At 41.3% G+C, this 17,212-nt stretch overlaps 1 protein-coding gene across 2 annotated transcripts; it reads right to left on the bottom strand.

Moving 5' to 3' along the window:
* Positions 1-134: 134 nt before the first annotated feature.
* On the bottom strand, positions 135-16,831 carry LOC125748949 (protein shisa-7). 2 transcript variants are annotated; one of them, XM_049025701.1, is made up of 7 exons: positions 16,047-16,831; positions 8,572-12,130; positions 5,953-6,107; positions 5,595-5,660; positions 4,903-5,091; positions 3,861-4,340; positions 135-3,737 (listed from the first exon to the last, which is right to left on the bottom strand). In XM_049025701.1, exons 2-7 carry the CDS (start codon positions 9,261-9,263, stop codon positions 3,463-3,465), a joined length of 1,857 nt encoding a protein of 618 aa, XP_048881658.1. In that variant the 5' UTR covers positions 9,264-12,130; positions 16,047-16,831; the 3' UTR covers positions 135-3,462. The 2 variants fall into 2 exon arrangements, with proteins under 2 accessions (XP_048881658.1, XP_048881657.1); XM_049025700.1 differs by having other exon boundaries at positions 135-4,340.
* Positions 16,832-17,212: the final 381 nt, after the last annotated feature.

The raw sequence follows: 17,212 nt of genomic DNA, 5'->3' as shown, positions 1-17,212 counted from the left end.
TTACCGTTTATGATACTAATACAAAATAATAAATAAAAATAGAAATAAGAATGTTCTGGGAATTGAAAATCGTACGTGTGTAGTGTCATCTTGTATTGAACTTTTTGTTTTGTACAAAGAAGCTACTCCTTAAGCACTTTTTAACAGAATTTTATTGAACAATTTTAAGATTATAAGCATATTAACCAAAATAAAAAGAAGAAAAAGTGTACAGTTTGAAAGCTGTGGTCACCGAAACACTGATGAGCAGTCTAGCTAAAGTCTAATAAAATAACGAGAAATAGCCCAGTCTACTCACAAAAAGTTTCAAGGTCTCTAAATAATATTCCCCTCAACCACCTGGGGAATAAAACAGGCCAAGACAACACATTTTCACAGTCTTATAACCTTCTCGGGTTTGTTTGTTCAAAACACACACACACACACACACGCATTTGTATTCATATCCTTTTGGTGATTCTCCACTCATTTTTAAGGGAAAAACTCTAATCCCAACTGTGACATTTTTAGTGTTTTGATTGCAGTCAGAGATTTTTTATAAAATTGAGTCAGCCCTTGTAGGGACCAAAAAGGTGGTCCCCACAACATCAAAATAACAGGTTTTTATCACACTGTGGGGACATTCGGTCCCCAGAATGTAATATATACGACTCACACACACTCGCACAGAATAGCATTATCTAATTTTAACTTTTCATCAGCAGGCACGTCCAATAGTCAGAATGATTTTCCAAAAATCCGTAATAAAAAAAACGAATGAGTCACAGACACTAAGCCAATTCTTATTTTAAAATAATTTTTTTCTGTGTATTGTACAAAATGATGTAAATTTAAATAATTTTATTTAAAAAACAGTGGTTGTGTTTCTCACATACACACAAACATCCCCATAGTCATATTTGTGACCGCATCACGCCAAAGTTTTTATTTCGCAAATTCTCACTTCATTCACCTCAGAAGACACTTCTATGCAAGTCTGTGGCACTGAATATTTGTTGATAAAAATTTCACTCTATGCTTGCATCTGCATTTTTCTGTCAATAATACAAAGATTAAATTTGATCTGTATGTGAAATTATTTTAAATCCAGGAAACATTGAGAAAACCCACAGAGGAAAAAAAAACTATAGTAAGTAGAATAATTAAGAAGAATAATGATAACAATAATACTTAGTAATAACAATTGTTGTACTCGCGACCATAATAAACACAAAATTATCACTGAGTGTACAGGAAGATTGTCTGAGATTTCTGTATATAGAATGTCACTGGTTCATCTACTCATAGTCAAGTACTGTACCACACCAAATATGCTGAGCCAATCATATGTAAGAAATGGCTTTTGTATCCACCCAAATTCTAGCCGTTATATAAATCCAACTTACATGTTCAGTTGGCAGTAATGATGACTTATAGGAACCCTGTCCAGACACATAATTATACAATGTCAAAAAACAAAACTATTTCCTTAATTTCTTTCTCTTGTTTTGCAGTAAACACGCCAGTATTTTCGCTGATAAGAAACTCACAAAATCTATTAGAAATGTCTGTCTCCTACAAATAGTAATGCATTTCTATGTGCAATGCAAAATTACCTAGCTGTACCATTCTGAATAATTGTGCAGAAAATATTGTATGTTTTACACTTAGGAATTCAGCTTAACCACATGATTACAATAGTAACTATATTAGCACAAAATAAATGTAAGCTAAAGTATAGACCAAACACACATACAGGATTTTGAGAATAGCCCTTAATGTTACTAAGCATCATTATACAACTCTCCACGTATGATGAATGGCTGATTTAAATTATAGCTGCACGACAGGATTCACTGGTACTATCAGAAATCTATATGTCTGATCACTGTGCTTGTCCTGTTCTTAGTAAAGCAGTGGCTGACAGTTATACAATCGATAAAATGTTGTGCAGTGCTGTCATTCGACAGCTACATCCCTGGATTAAATTTGCTGACAGTGATCCAATCACTGTGCAGTGTCTCACACAGTCAATGACACCTCAAACGCCTCCCATGGATATAGGCTATATTCGGGTATGAATTTCAGCTGATATTGTGTGTTAATTTTCCGGTCTGATTACATCTCTGTCCATAAGCAAACAAAAGATGAATAAGCCTCCTTTTGCAGACAATTTTTCTCCCATAGCTCATGATGATCCACACTTTGCTTTGAAGAGCATTTGCGCATTAAAGATTACTCATGTACCTTAATTATCGTAAAACAAAATTACTCCTGATCTCATCACCTCTAGTCAGTGTTCAAAGTCCTTTAAAGTCTTACAGTTGATTATGAGAAGCCGAGTGCTTTAACATGGTACCATGCATTTCCCATTTCTGACGTGACTGCATGTCACCATGTCACTGCAGTACAGACCCCATATCCATTTCATAAGTTCATGAGGTCGCCGTTATCAGTAATAAGTCTTATTCTTCAGGGTAGACAACATCTCCAGTAAATTACAAAGATATGTTGTTCATTTAGTGTGGCGACATTTGCCTTCCAAGGCGTACAGTGTTAATATCCATGTCCAAACTGCCTCCGTGGATGTTTTGCATCCACTGCGATTCTCATCCATTCTCATCTGTCTCCCATAAGCACCCGTTCAATACAGGGTCATGCTGCAATAAGATGATCAGCAGGAACAAATTCATTATCAGACGTTCAATTTAAGAACACGAGCAGAAGCAAAGGCGGTCCTGATGATCAAATATCCAATTAAAAAAAAAATAACGAGTGGCCCAATTAGCTCCGTTTTTTCCCATTGTCTGATGAGGTTTTGTTCAGGCAATCAGAAAAAAAACTTGATATCATTAGCCTTTGTACTATTTCCACTCTCAGTTCCAGGAGGCAACTGTTAATGGCTGTTTAGCTGAAAAAGATCTTCTAACACTGTTTCATCCAGAATACCCTCTGATACAAAACATGTAATGTTCAGGTCACCTGATCGACTGTAGAACTGATTTTATTCAGTCTTTCTGCATCCTCTTCCAGAAATCTGCATTCTGCAGTCTCTCCTTTAACCACCCAATGTCCCCCCTTCATAATATGGCTCAGTAGGTTCTGTTCCCACAACATTTAATGAAGACAGACACTGATGAAAGCTTAATTCTCCTTAGTTTCCCCCGGATCATGATGTCCATTCCTTATCTCATGCTCTTCCTGAAGGTCCCTTGCTTCCTTCTCTTGGCACCAGAATGTATGGCAATTTGTTTAATAAGAAATATGGCTGACTTTTCACACACACATAGTCACATATATATATATATATATATATATATATATATATAAAGCAGAATTATGTTCTCCTTATCACTATTATCAACCAATTATCATTATTTTGCCATTTATGGACATTTCTCTCTTTCTTCCTCTATTATCTTCTATCCCCCACCATTCCATCCCCAATGCCTTCTCATGTCCTTCCTGCCTTCTCTGCCTCCCTCACACCGTCACTTCATTCTTACTTCCTGTCCGCAGACCTTGATTCCCACCTGCCCCTGCACCTGTCCCCGCGGCTGCTGATGCTGGTCCTCCTCCTCCTCCACCACCCCCGGGAATGAAATGCAGCTGTTCAATGGTGTTCTGCCTCTTGGTTGCAAAAGCCATCCTTCTTGCAGTATGGCCTATGGTTCCTGTTCCTCCTCCAGGTACCTCGGACCGGCCCACCGCTCCAGGGCCATGACTCGGCACGGCGACGTTCCTCTCCGGCTCTCGACCTGAGGTTGGGTGGGAGTTCATTTTTATCATGTTATGTCGATCAAGAGAGGGTGTGACACAGACATTATGCTGCGACTGAGCTTTTTGGTTCTGGGTCAACCGTGGTAGAGCAGGCGTCATACCTCCAAAGTCGCCCACGCCGACCCCTCCTCCAACGTCTTCCCCAAGCCGGTCTGGGGACATCAGAAGCCTCTCTTGTGACTTCTTCGGAGTTTGGGTGTTGGAGCTCTTAGCTGCAGATGCAATGGCTTTGTAATACTGATGCTGTTGGTTTTTGGAGAGCTTGGAGAGGGTGTTGCCTTCCCCCACCGTCAGCAGCTGCTCCTGGGACATCACCCTTCTTGGAGGCTTGGGCAGCGTGTCGAAGTTAGAGTTGTACTGTGACTTAGGGGGTTGTAATGGGTATGGATTGGGGGTGGCCGGAGAGGCAGACTGGGGGTGTATTCGTGGCCGGGATGCATGTAGAGGGAGAGTACCCCGGGCACCGAGGGTATAGTCCCCCCCCCAGGGGAGGTGGTGCTGGGAAGAATGGAAGGAAGGCGGGGCATTGTTGGGCCGCCGTTTGGAGGTGTAGTACCCTGAGTAGTCGTCCAAATCTTTTTCTGCAAAAGGGAAAAGAAGCAGCCAGGAATAAATGAGGAGGAGACACCATAATGGAACAGAAATATGAGGCAAGTTCTCCCTACTAAGTTGACGGTAATGGGCACTAATCCAGCACAAAACATTAGCAGAATGTTAACCAAGAAGACTCATGGCTCCATCGCTATCTTGGGTGCATCCACTAAATGTGGAGTTCAGTCATCTGAAGATGTTTTGCTTTTATTATTTATATACATATTTGTACAGAATATATTACTTCTACTTGGACGTTTCAGGTTGTGAATAAAATATACACCCCTAATCTTTCAAACAGAATACAAAGTACATACCATCTCTAGTAAGGCCTACTTTATCATAATAATATGTTGGCTCAGTACGATGCAATTGGTCTCCCAATATCCTTTGAACTGGACAGGTCTACTCTGACCCAACAACTGATGAATAACCTTCACCCTGCTCGCCATTGCCCATAACTCTGTCTCATGCTGTCACTATAGAATGCCTCCCCCCCACCGGAAAGTGCTGGATGCCATTTAGATCCTCTGCTTCAGACGCCACACTCACCCAGCCTCTTCAGTGAGCTGTATCTGTTGATTTCCGGCTTCATAGCTGCTTCATATGAAGGGGGCAGCTGGGCCAGGTTGTGTAAGGAGTGGTGGAAGGATGGGTGACGAGCAGAGGTGTTGTTGCGCTTGCTGGAGAGAAGAGTCCCTGAAGAGGCCAGCTGGGCATTATTCATACGGGGAGCGCGCTCTGAAAGAAGTGGCAGCCATTACATCTCAACCGCCTATGAAAGTCATTCCATGAAAAGAAGTAGTTGGAATAGAGAACGTGAGCATATACATGCCGTTTGAAAGGGTTCAGAAATGAGAGCAAAGCTTGAAATTACTGAGATTTGGATCTATTCACAGGCGCAACGGGAGCGGGGCAGAGACGACAAAGGCACTCGTGGAATCAGGAGTAGGGGCTAGCAAATACCAGAAGGGGGAGGTAAGAGAGTGAGGAACGGGGAGGAGAAGCCACGGGAAAGTTAAGGGGAGCCCAGCAACAACACTGGAAGGAGCTCTAACCATTATAACCCACAAGAAGAGGAGAAGGTAAGGTGTCCCACTGAGTGAACATGAAGCATGTTGACTTCACAAAAACCATACAATAAAGTCATATCAAATATTAATAAAACAGCTGCAGAAAAGGTGAAAACATGTTTTCTAATATCTGCAGCTGCTTTATGAAAGCACCTAAACTGGAGACCTTACCAATGGTAGCGGTGTGTTTAGGGCTGGAAGCAGAGTGGTGGATGAAATTGTGGTGCAAATTTCCAACTGTAAAGCAGAACACAGGCATCAGTGGTATGACGTTACCCATCGCACACCTGTTTCCCCATGTTGATAGTCGTGCAGGACATGGAGCTCACAATTGACCAGCTACTGCTACTGCTAGTATTATGCATTTTCCAATATTGTCATAACTACATTTACGTTTGTTTGTAGTATATATAGGTTACGTTTTCCCTTCTTTGCCCGTGTATAAACTGTCTTCTTTCATAGCGCCCCCTGCTGCTCTTCCTTTTAGAAGGCACACAGCCTGCCTGGGTCTGACTCTGGAGTCACTCACTGCGGTTGTCTTTGCTCTGGCTGACAGGGGTGTATAGGTTTTTGGAGGGCCGTCCTAGGGTGCCCTCGTTCGTCCCTGAGCCCAGGGCCACGCTGTTGTTGCGCTCGCCTTGCTGGACGGGGCTTGACTGGTGACGCAGAATGTCGACCAGAGATCTGGAAGAGAATAAAGGACTCAGGGATGGCGTATGTGCATGTCACAGGCTTTTCATTGGGAAAATGAAATAATGATCCCTACATACTCCAACGAAGTATAGTATACTCCCAGGCAGGACACATATATGCACATATATGCACTCTAACTATATGTCTTTAGACTACAAGAAGAAACCCGAGCAGCTGAAGGGATTAGCAGTCTAACTGTCCACATATTACTGATATGCCATTCGGTTACATCAGTTTTAGTTTGCCATGCACAAGGAAACAAATGAATATATTGCCTGACAGAAGCAGAATTCATAAGTAGATGTTCAACATGGGATCATTCTGCTAAACGTGGCTGTGAGCTGGTTACAGTCAGTCATAATGGGCAGTTTGGGAACATTTTGGTTTCCCAATAAATGACACCAACACTGAAAAGAGAGAGTAGTTGATAAATCCAAGACTGTCTGTCAGTTCTGTTATACCAAGCTCGGATATGTTGCTGGAAACACGTCCAACTCATTTGCGATGACATCATCTGAGCGTGTGGATGCCTAGAGAAAGGCAGACACAGCCTCTGCAAGATAGTCTCCCCATTGGTACCTAAGGAGCTATTGCCAGCAAATTCAGACCGGGCTAAAAAAATAATTACAGCTAACATGGTGTTTATCGCTACAGATCTGCGACCATACAAAGTAGTAGAGAACACATCATGTGGTCTTATGTTTGAATTTTTCTTTTACATATTTATTTTTAAAATAAACTTCTCTTACATTTTGTCATTCAGATATGTAGACAGACACATCGCCTTTGGTTTAAAACTGTTCCAAATTGTGTGTTTGCAGTTTTAATAATATATAATTTCTAAACAAATTTTATTATCTCTGCTGTACTGAAATTACACTGAACATTGAACCCAACACAATTTCATACCGAACCGTGAATTTTATGTAACGTTTCATCCCTAGAAGGAATCAATACTGCAGATATGTTGGGAAAATTATGGATACTTACATATGTACCAATGCGACACTATAAAACCCATGAACAAAAAGTTAGATAAAGAAATATACTTGGATTTTGAGACAAGTAAATGTAACAAATATGAAATATATATTGCTGGTTTTATGGTCTTGCATTCATTGGGTTTGGATTTTGGAATGAACCATTACAGGTTTTTTTTCAGCAATGATGTTGAAGTCATAAACAGTTTGGAAAATACACAATTGCGTTTATGCATATAGTAAATCCATTAAGAGCCGATAACTGATGTTTAGTGATTTAAAAACTCTGATGTTACATGTATAAACAAAGACAGAATGGAAACCCCTGATACAAAGGAATATCATTTTTCCGTGACTATCTGAAGCAAGCAATGTATTAAATGGCAGACTTTTATTTTGAAAACGTTTTTCAGTTTTGTTAAAGATAAAGCAAAGCCTGCATCTGGTGACCTCTTCTAGCTCCTGATTCTAATTCAGTCAAATTTTATTGGTTCTATATCAACACTGTACAATTCAGCACAGTATGAAATATCAGGCTAACCCCTGGCTTCCTTGCTAACAGTCTGAAATGCTGTTGGTATGTATTGTTATCATTACAGTATAATAATCCACACATAGTATTTTGTGTAAAACAGAACTATAGCAATACCCAACAGGGGGTCTATGAACAATACAAAGAAACAATAAATAAATATGCCAATAGTGGGGGCGAACTGCAGAAAGGTCACTGAACACCGTAGCGGAGGAGGTGGGGGATTGAGGGGCATCCCATTACAGAAGGGGGCCCATTGCAAAATGTAATCCCCCAGCCAGCAAATTTAATCCAGCGTCCGCTTTGGTAAAAGACAATCATGCACATGACCACAAGGATCCCCTATTCTTTTCCATAGTTCCTTATATTACAACAACTAACTTTGTGAGTCCAAAACCTGCCACTGCACCCCCTCATCTGGTACTGAACATGTGCATGTACTGGGTCCTCTCAGCCTGACAGAGCAGTCTGAAAGTTTGAAAGCATATCCACTGGTCATCCACTTATTTATCCTGGTCGGAGTCATGTGTGTCTTTAGCCTATCTCAGGCAGCATAGGACACCAGGCTGGAGAATCATATGGCAAAAACATGCAAACTTCACACACAGAAATAAGTGGCGGGATTCAGATCCTAACCCTGGAGGTATGAGGCAGCAGTACTACCTAAACATACACCTTCCACCCCAAGCATATAAGTATAATAATCCCTTCAAGATGTATTCTATTAACATAGACTCACATCTTGTAGTTCTTTCCCCTTAAAACTGAATGACAAATTCATCATGATGTCAAACTCAAACAGATACATACACTGATATACTGTCAAACAGGCTGCATCAGAATATAACAGCAATGATACACAAATACTAACGCTTCGGTGGGGTGACACTGCTGCCACTCGCTCCCCCGCTGCTGCCCCCTGTCCGTACTGAGAGCTACTCACCTGGGCACGTGGATGTCTCGGTGCCGAGGCCGGCGTGAGGCCTTGTGGAATGCTACCTTGATGCCCACAGCCACGGCCACCGTGAAGGAGATCACACCACCGATGACATATACCGTATTGTTTGTCTGTTGCCGGAGGGGGTCGAAGTTAGGGTCGGAGCGAAGGTCGAGGGGGATGGTGACAGGAGGCGAGGTTTTGGCCCAAACAGGAGAGTCGTAGTTGTTGCAGGAATTCTGATCCAAGCGGTTGCTTCTGTGCTGACAGCAGAAGCGATAATGGCACGTCCCACAACAATATATGAAATTGTCATTGGAGCAGTTAAATGTCACGTCGAACTGCCCCATTACGTCATAGTACCCCCGGCAGACGTCCACGTCCACCAGCTTTTTGGGTGAGGGGGGCACCTGGGCCGCACCTAGCGGGGGTTTCAGGGCATCTGCAGTCACATTCCGGGGCAGCATGACCTGCGCTAATGGTTTCGGTGGGGTCTCCTCCGCTTGGACTGGTTTGGGCCTCCCCGAGGAGGACGCGGCCCGCTTGCTGTTTTGGATAGTCAAGAGCAGCAGAGAAGGACTTCCGGGCTTCGGGTTCGGTCGCTCAGTTGAGGTCGAGGATACAGTAATAAGCAGGGCAGAAATGACGAAAAGGAGAAGGGAAGCAGAGTGCATTGTGGGATTTGAAGAGGACCTCATTTTTCAGTTCTTGACTTTCTACTTTTATGCAGATTAATCGGTAAGCTCTCTATTATTGTCCAGCAAAATGGCTTTTACTGAGTGGAAAGAAAGCAGCGGGATATGAAGGCAAAATCATTACATGTAAAGTCCTTAAAATATAGTCAACCTCTTCAGAGAATTCAGGACACTACAGAAAGTTGTCAGAGTCGTGTCTCATGGTCCACATCTACATGCAGACGGTAACCCGAGATAAATAACACTAAAAACAAAGACTCCAATGTACGTTCCAGCTCTAAAACAGAATAATAAACAGTGAAAACCATATAGTTGTTGCCTAGGCAACAGAGATGTGAAGTATGCATCAGCACTTCTGCGCTTGCACAGGTTTACAGAAACGAGGGAAGGGGGCAAGAGAATTAGCAAAGCATCTTTTTTTGTAGCTGTCTGTCTCTAGCACACTACAATGATAATATATAATAAATAAAATTATTCAACAGACAACATGCTTATAAGCATATTATAGACACTGACAGCTAATTTTATGACGGAACCTGATTTATGAGTCGTCTTTAATCACCCTGCAAGATCCGAGATATCTGTAAACTTACAAGAAAATACGTGTACATCTTTTAAGCCCCTGTGGACATCTACATTTGGCAAAAATAACAGCTTCTTTATTCCAATAAAAAAATCCAAGCACACGGCTGCAGTATATAGAGGTATTTTTTGAGGAAAATTTCCTTTTATAAAAACACAATTTTTGACAATTATCTCAGAAATCACCTGCCCTAATATTATATACGCTTTTATCAAAGTAATTAATTTTACAATTTTAACACAAAATGTGATAAAGTACTTTTGAAATTAATATGAACTATAATATAATATGTATTAATGGTTTTTTTTCACTCCAAAAATGTACATCTAATAAAATATATTGTCACATTACAAATGTTCCTCTCATAAAATATATTGTCAGATTACATATGGAGACATTCTAATAGACTTGCTAATATTTTAATTAATCAATCTTTGTTCTATGTTTGTAAGATTCTACTTAGATCATCAACAATCAAAAACCAGTTGTTACCTAGTTATTCAAAACTGAAGCATAAAATAAACTACAGTTTTGTCTTCATATGTTTCTTATCAGATTTATGACTTTAAAAAAGTGAAAAGAATTTGTGTGTTTCTCTATTAAACATTTATTTAACTTTTACCAGATTACAGACTAGTAACTCAACAGAAATATTGGATTCAATATAAATGTAAATGTAGAGAGTATATCAGCATTTTTTCATTAAAAATGTAAACTGTTTCACCCTAATTCTATTGTTGTCGTTGTGTTATATGCTTAGAATAAGCATAACCTATCCAACATGCTATATATCTTTAGAGGAAACTTAATTTACTTCAAGTACATCCTCCCTTACTCCTCTTTCTATATAAACAGATTTCAGTTGCATGGCACATGCAAAAAAGTGAAATTTCAAATATCTTAGGATTTAAACATTCCCTTAAATGTAAACGTTACGTTTTTTGTTTCTCCTTGTAATCCTTACAGTTCTGAAACCAGCCAGCATCGATAATAGCTGAAGGTGGCACTTCAGCATTCACTAGCTGTAAATATCATATCCGACAGAACAGCTTGTTCATGACTGTAAACAAGTGATTGGCAGTTAAAGAAGTTTCCTCTTTTTAAACAAATCCCAGGACCACCTTTACTGGTAGTACTGCAGTGTGTTTTATCTCTGCGTTATTCAGAAACAGCCGTTGTGATGCACTGAGAGCACATCACAGTATCAGTAACTTACTGACAGTTTTGACCCTAATCTTGCTCCATTTTTTATTTCAGAAGTCAGACAAAATGAACTAAAGCTATTTTCTATTATGTGGGAGAAACACAGCAATACAATTAATTGGAGTTATTAACTATGGTAAGTTCTGGCCATATATTTCTGAATGATTAAATTCTAATTACAGTAAAATGAGCATTGGATGATATATCTAAACCTAATATCTGTGACTTAAATATATTTATCTAAATGTTATAGATAAAACTATGTAGTTCAATAGTTTTATTACGCTGAAGCTGTCGTATGGTGCAGTGCTTAATATCAAGGTCAAGATTCAAAATCTACGTTTGTAAAATAAAGAAATAGTTTAAGATATTAAATCTTTATTGACAAAAATCAGCCTGAGCCTGAGCACTGGTCACAGATTTTGGAGTGAATGACAAGAAATGAACAGAGCAAAGAAGTTACGGACGCCAAATATTTGGCTGAAGAAATGACATTTTGCAATCCATGTTTGATAAATTAATGGCTAATTAATGGTTTATAAATAACTAGTTAAATATTGTGTATTACAAACTGTTAATTTGTGTTTAGATAATGATTAAAGTGCTTTTAAAATGTGGATTGATTCATAGAAAATAAATGAGGAGAATTTTAAAGTGTGTATAAGTTTCGTTATTTAAACTACCTCAAGGACAAATTCAGTATGAACCGAGAATTAAATAAATATTTTTTAAAGATTTCTGAAAAATCTAAAAAATACAAAAAAATGATATATTTTATATTATATGGAAGAAGTTCTATTCTGTCTTTATTTTAACAAGATTTGCTTATAAATTCAAAAAAGACTCAGAATAAATTTATAAATCATAAGGGTGAGGTTGACAGGGCAGGACGAAAAGGGGCATTCTTCCGTGAAAAGCAGCAGAAAGATCAGATTTTCTGTCTTGAGAAACTATGGGTCCAGTTCAGCAAAGTGATCGTTGTGTTTCCTGTACTTTTCAGAATTTACTTGGCATTCCTTCCTTGTATCTTCTTCAAGTTTTAACTTTTGGATCAGTTCTTCCCAAAATAAAAAGTTCATAAATCCTGTGAAATAAAAATGTCTGAAATTAGGACAGCGACCAAACAGCATCCATTCACTGAATACTTACCTGCTGACGCTGCTACACCCTGACCATAATCCTTACCTGGCACTGCCCCCTTACACCCTGACCCTAACCCTTATCTGGCACTGCCCCCCCAACACCCTGATCCTAACCTGGCACTGCCCCCCCCCACACCCTGATCCTAAACTGGCACTGCCCCCCTATACCCTGATCTTAACCCTTACCTGGCACTGCCCCTCCCTACACCCTGACCCTAACCCTTACCTGGCACTGCCCCCTTACACCCTGACCCTAACCTGGCACTGCCCCCCCCACACCCTGATCCTAAACTGGCACTGCCCCCCTATACCCTGATCTTAACCCTTACCTGGCACTGCCCCTCCCTACACCCTGACCATAACCCTTATCTGGCACTGCCCCCCTATACCCTGACCCTAACCCGTACCTGGCACTGCCCCCCTACACCCTAATCCTTACCTGGCACTGCCCCCCTACACCCTGATCCTTACCTGGCACTGCCCCCCTACACCCTAATCCTTACCTGGCACTGCCCCCCTACACCCTAATCCTTACCTGGCACTGCCCCCCTACACGCTGATCCTTACCTGGCACTGCCCCCCTACACCCTGATCCTTACCTGGCACTGCCCCCCCACCACACCCTGATCCTTACCTGGCACTGCCCCCCCTACACCCTGACTCAAACCCGTACCTGGCACTGCCCCCCCTACACCCTGATCCTAACCCGTACCTAGCACTGCCCCCCCCCCCTACACCCTGATCCTAACCCTTACCTGGCACTGCCCCCCTACACCCTGATCCTAACCCTTACTTGGCACTGCCCCCCCCTACACCCTGACCCTAACCCTTACCTGGCACTGCCCCCCTACACCCTGACCCTAACGCTTACCTGGCACTGCCCCCCTATACCCGGACCCTAACCCTTACCTGGCACTGCCCCCCTACACCCTGACCCTAACCCTTACCCGGCACTGCCCCCCCGCCCCACACACTGAGTGTAATCACTTGACACAAAGTTGATGCTCCTTCTATAGCATGCAAGTTCTACCATCTTCTTTCCAGACTATACTTGTATTATAAGTACATATTCTGTAAGAGCAATTAAACAATACATGACATGAAGAATCGGCAATAATATGGTATAATTATTCAGAAAAGTCACTATTATTAATAAATAATCTTTTGAATTCTTTTGTCTTCTCTATAAAATCCATCCATCCATCTTCCAACCAATTATCTTATAAAAGGATGTAGTGAGGCCTGAAGGGACAAAGGAAGGACACAACCTGCAAATGTGCCGGTCCATCAGAGGGCACAGAAACACAGGCAGAGAGAGAGAGAGACACACATACACAGGCACAGCGAGACATACACACACAGACACACAGGCACAGACACACGGACAGAGAGAGACACAGGCAGACAGCCAGACACACACAGACATACAGGCACAGACACATGGACAGAGAGAGACACAGGCACAGACAGCCAGAGAGAGACACAGGCACAGACACACGGACAGAGAGTGACAGGCACAGACAGACACACAGACAGAGAGAGACACAGGCACAGACACACAGACAGACACACACGCACGCGCACACACACACACACACACAGGACACACACCCAGGCATAGTCACACATACAAGCACAAACACACAGGCACAGACACACACAGACACACAAACATACACACAGACTTCAGGGTAAATCAGAGAGCCTGACTGCACATCTCTGTACCAAGCATACCACTAAAGGGAAATATTTCTGAAACAAATATGCATATAACTGCGGACAATTCAGAACCAGGCTGCATGTAAAGGATCCTAAATCCTGAATAATTATGTCATAATCATCACGGTCATGATGACTCATTAGCTTGTATTACAGGGCTTATAGGAATAACTCTGATGCATGGCTGGAAGAGACGGGGCCAGAGATGGACAGGGAGCAAGACAGCAGGAAACGATATTTATTCAAAAAAGGAAAAAAAAAAAACAGAGGTGGGAAAAGAGGCAAAAAGTGCAGGAAACACGCAGAATGTGTCTCTGCGAGAGCGCGGTGCGTGGGCTGCTGAGCAGGTGTGACATTTGACGAACAGTTTATAAGACGGGACGACGCACATGGCCAGCGCAGACGAGACAGCTGGACACAGAGGCGGCCGGACAGACAGCGGCCCGACAGACAGCAACCCTGAGACTGTCGGGGCGGTTGCACAGCCACTTCAGCTACACAACCCCCACCTGCAGGACACCCTGGTCAGCTTTCAGTCAGCCTGGCAGCAAGGCATAACCCCTCTCAGTCTTTTTGACATCTCTCCCTCCATCTCTCTCTCTCTGTCAGTGCGTGGGCTGGAGCTGCTAACTCTCTCGGAATAGCACTGCAGTGCTGACAGAGGGGAGGAAGCACTGGGGGAGGCGGGCGAGTGTTCTCTCCTCTTTGCCTCCTTCATCTAAGCGCATTTCAAACCCATTTTTAAATCCCTCTTTCACGACACGGCAGTGTCCCCACCTGTCCTCTTCGTTGGGACGTTCCGCTCTGCCGCTTCTCACTTCATAGTTATTGCCCTCAGCCTTTCCCAGAACTTTACTGTAACTGTTCAGAACCACCAGATTCAAGGAATCTGTCCATGAAACCGCCATGTATGATTTCTCAGACATGTTCCACAGCAGAGCTATGACCATTAACTTGATCAATATTCCCATTTGATATATATACCACTGTTACATTACTAGTTATGCAGCACTAACAATTAACAAGAATTGAAAATAATACACTATATTACATATTACACAAACAATATATTTACTGTAGATTAAGAAAATTGAATAGACAATAATTGCAATTATGTTGTCAACTATCAAAACTGCAATAATTTTAATAGTTATATATGGCATTTATTTGCAATATGTTTGTTGAAATTATGCTGGTGCATTGGAAAAATAAGCATTATCATTATTGAACTGAACTATACTCTCCTGATGTAGCACTGCAGTCTTACAGGGGGAGCGGTACAGCACACTCATGAAGAGGGAGAGGGGTGTTTTAGCCACATTTAGAGAGACACAGAGAAGCGAAGTGAAACACTGCGCATTTTGCTGTTACAGCGGTACACGCAGTGCTGTGCTGGAATGGCAAGCAGCCGAGCGAACGAGCCGCTGCTGTATCCGCGCCTCTCAATACTCGTCTTAGTAGCTATCGAGTTTTTTAAATAATAAATGATGTCCCATTGTGCCTGTTTATTGTTTGCGCTTCCCATTTCACACTCGGCAGGTCACTTTCATGTGTGGCAACAAAGGATAAGGGCATCTTGAAATACCGTGTCTTCTTTTTGAGAGTGCAACTTGTTTAGTCAAGCAGATTCAACAATTAGTCCAGATTCCTGATGAAATGAATCCAAAACAGCCATATCATAGAAGATAATGATAAACTCACTGGTGAAATACACAAGGAAAAACAATGGTTATAAATTCTTGCAGGGGTATGAGGATGTGCACGGAAATGACAAAGTGATCACTTACATCGTTAGTGCGCCGACGTGCCTAGACCAGCATTTCGTGTGTATTCGTGTGCACCACACAGAATGCAATGTGCATGTCTGTAAATCTGCTCGGTCAGTGTGTCTCTCGTGTCACCATGTGCGTCAGGTGCATCTTCAAGTGTGTATTAATTCCACACTCTTTCGTGGTAAAGAATTTCATTTAAGCGCTTATTATACTGCAATATAACACACGGCTCTTTAGTTTTTGAACTGGCATGTATGATGCACTATAAAAGATGTCATGTAAGACGGCATTACTAAAAAAAAAATCAAACAAAGAGAAATGCGTAACGGGCAATTAATTAAAGCACATAGAAAAATAAAAGACTTACCTGCGTGTCGCTCTTTGAATTTCTGAAAGACGTCCCTTCAAAGCCAGCAATGTCAATAAGTAGGTGAATATATAAATAGCGAGTACTAAACATAGTGTTTTTAGAAATTGAATCTTTTCTTGTAGAAATAAACTATGTGCACAAGCGCAACATTCTTTTAAATGTTTGTGACTCTCAGTTAAAATTATTTCATTTCCATATTTTAAAATTCAAGAATAAGGAAAACAAATTTGCATCAAATATAACTGCTTTCAGAGAATTTTTAAATGTAATGCTAATATTAATGGGACTCAGATTTTTTCATGCATTGTCGTCTGATTTTCCATCCATCTTGACAGTTTTCCTCTTGTTTTTCTCCTATGGATGAATTACTGTCGCTCTGATAATATACTTTAAGAAAATGCCTGGACTGCGCATTTACTTAAATGCAATAAATGTAACTGAAGTGTCCGGGCGTTTTCATGCGCTCTCTCGATTGCATCAAACGTTTATTCTATAAAATAAGCAGAATGGCATTTTCAAGTCAGCTACATTTAAAAATCGATGTTTTGCTCTTTTGTCTTAGATGCATTAGATACCAGACTGCAACAAGCTGATTGTAGAAACTTCAAAAAGCGCCAAAATATAGTCTAATCGGCAGATGCTCTTATTGGCGTAAGTAAAACATCTTGAGGAAATGTCGCTACATATTTTCGCTCTGGCATTTCGCTGTAATTTCTCTACAACAATCAATGCGTTACCTCCTTGGCGGACAGCATCTATGTATTACGGAAATCGAAGTAGCTGTTCTCGCAACGGTCCGCTCCAGGTGGTGTTTCTTCGTTTATTGGTCGTTCATTGACCAATACGCTGATTCCATTCGTTAACAGCAACACCAACACCGTAGTGAGCTATCCAATCGGTGATGCGACGAGCAGGACATTGTTTGTCGTGCTATTGGCTTAAAGATTAAATAATGACTTTATGATTGGTTCCAAGGGCAGGGATTGACAAACTTTATATGAGAATAGGCACCGAACACACGTACAGAGGTGCAGACACCAACAGTTACCGACAACGGTATAAGCATAATTAGAATAAATATATATATATATATATATATATATATATATATATATAAATGAAGTAGGCGCACACAAATTCTTCACGAACGAACCTGGTTTCAC

This window comes from Brienomyrus brachyistius, chromosome 9, assembly GCF_023856365.1.
Source record: "Brienomyrus brachyistius isolate T26 chromosome 9, BBRACH_0.4, whole genome shotgun sequence".
NCBI lineage: Eukaryota > Metazoa > Chordata > Actinopteri > Osteoglossiformes > Mormyridae > Brienomyrus > Brienomyrus brachyistius.
The sequence above is the reverse complement of the archived record's forward strand: the minus strand, read 5'-3'. Positions and strand labels throughout refer to the sequence as shown.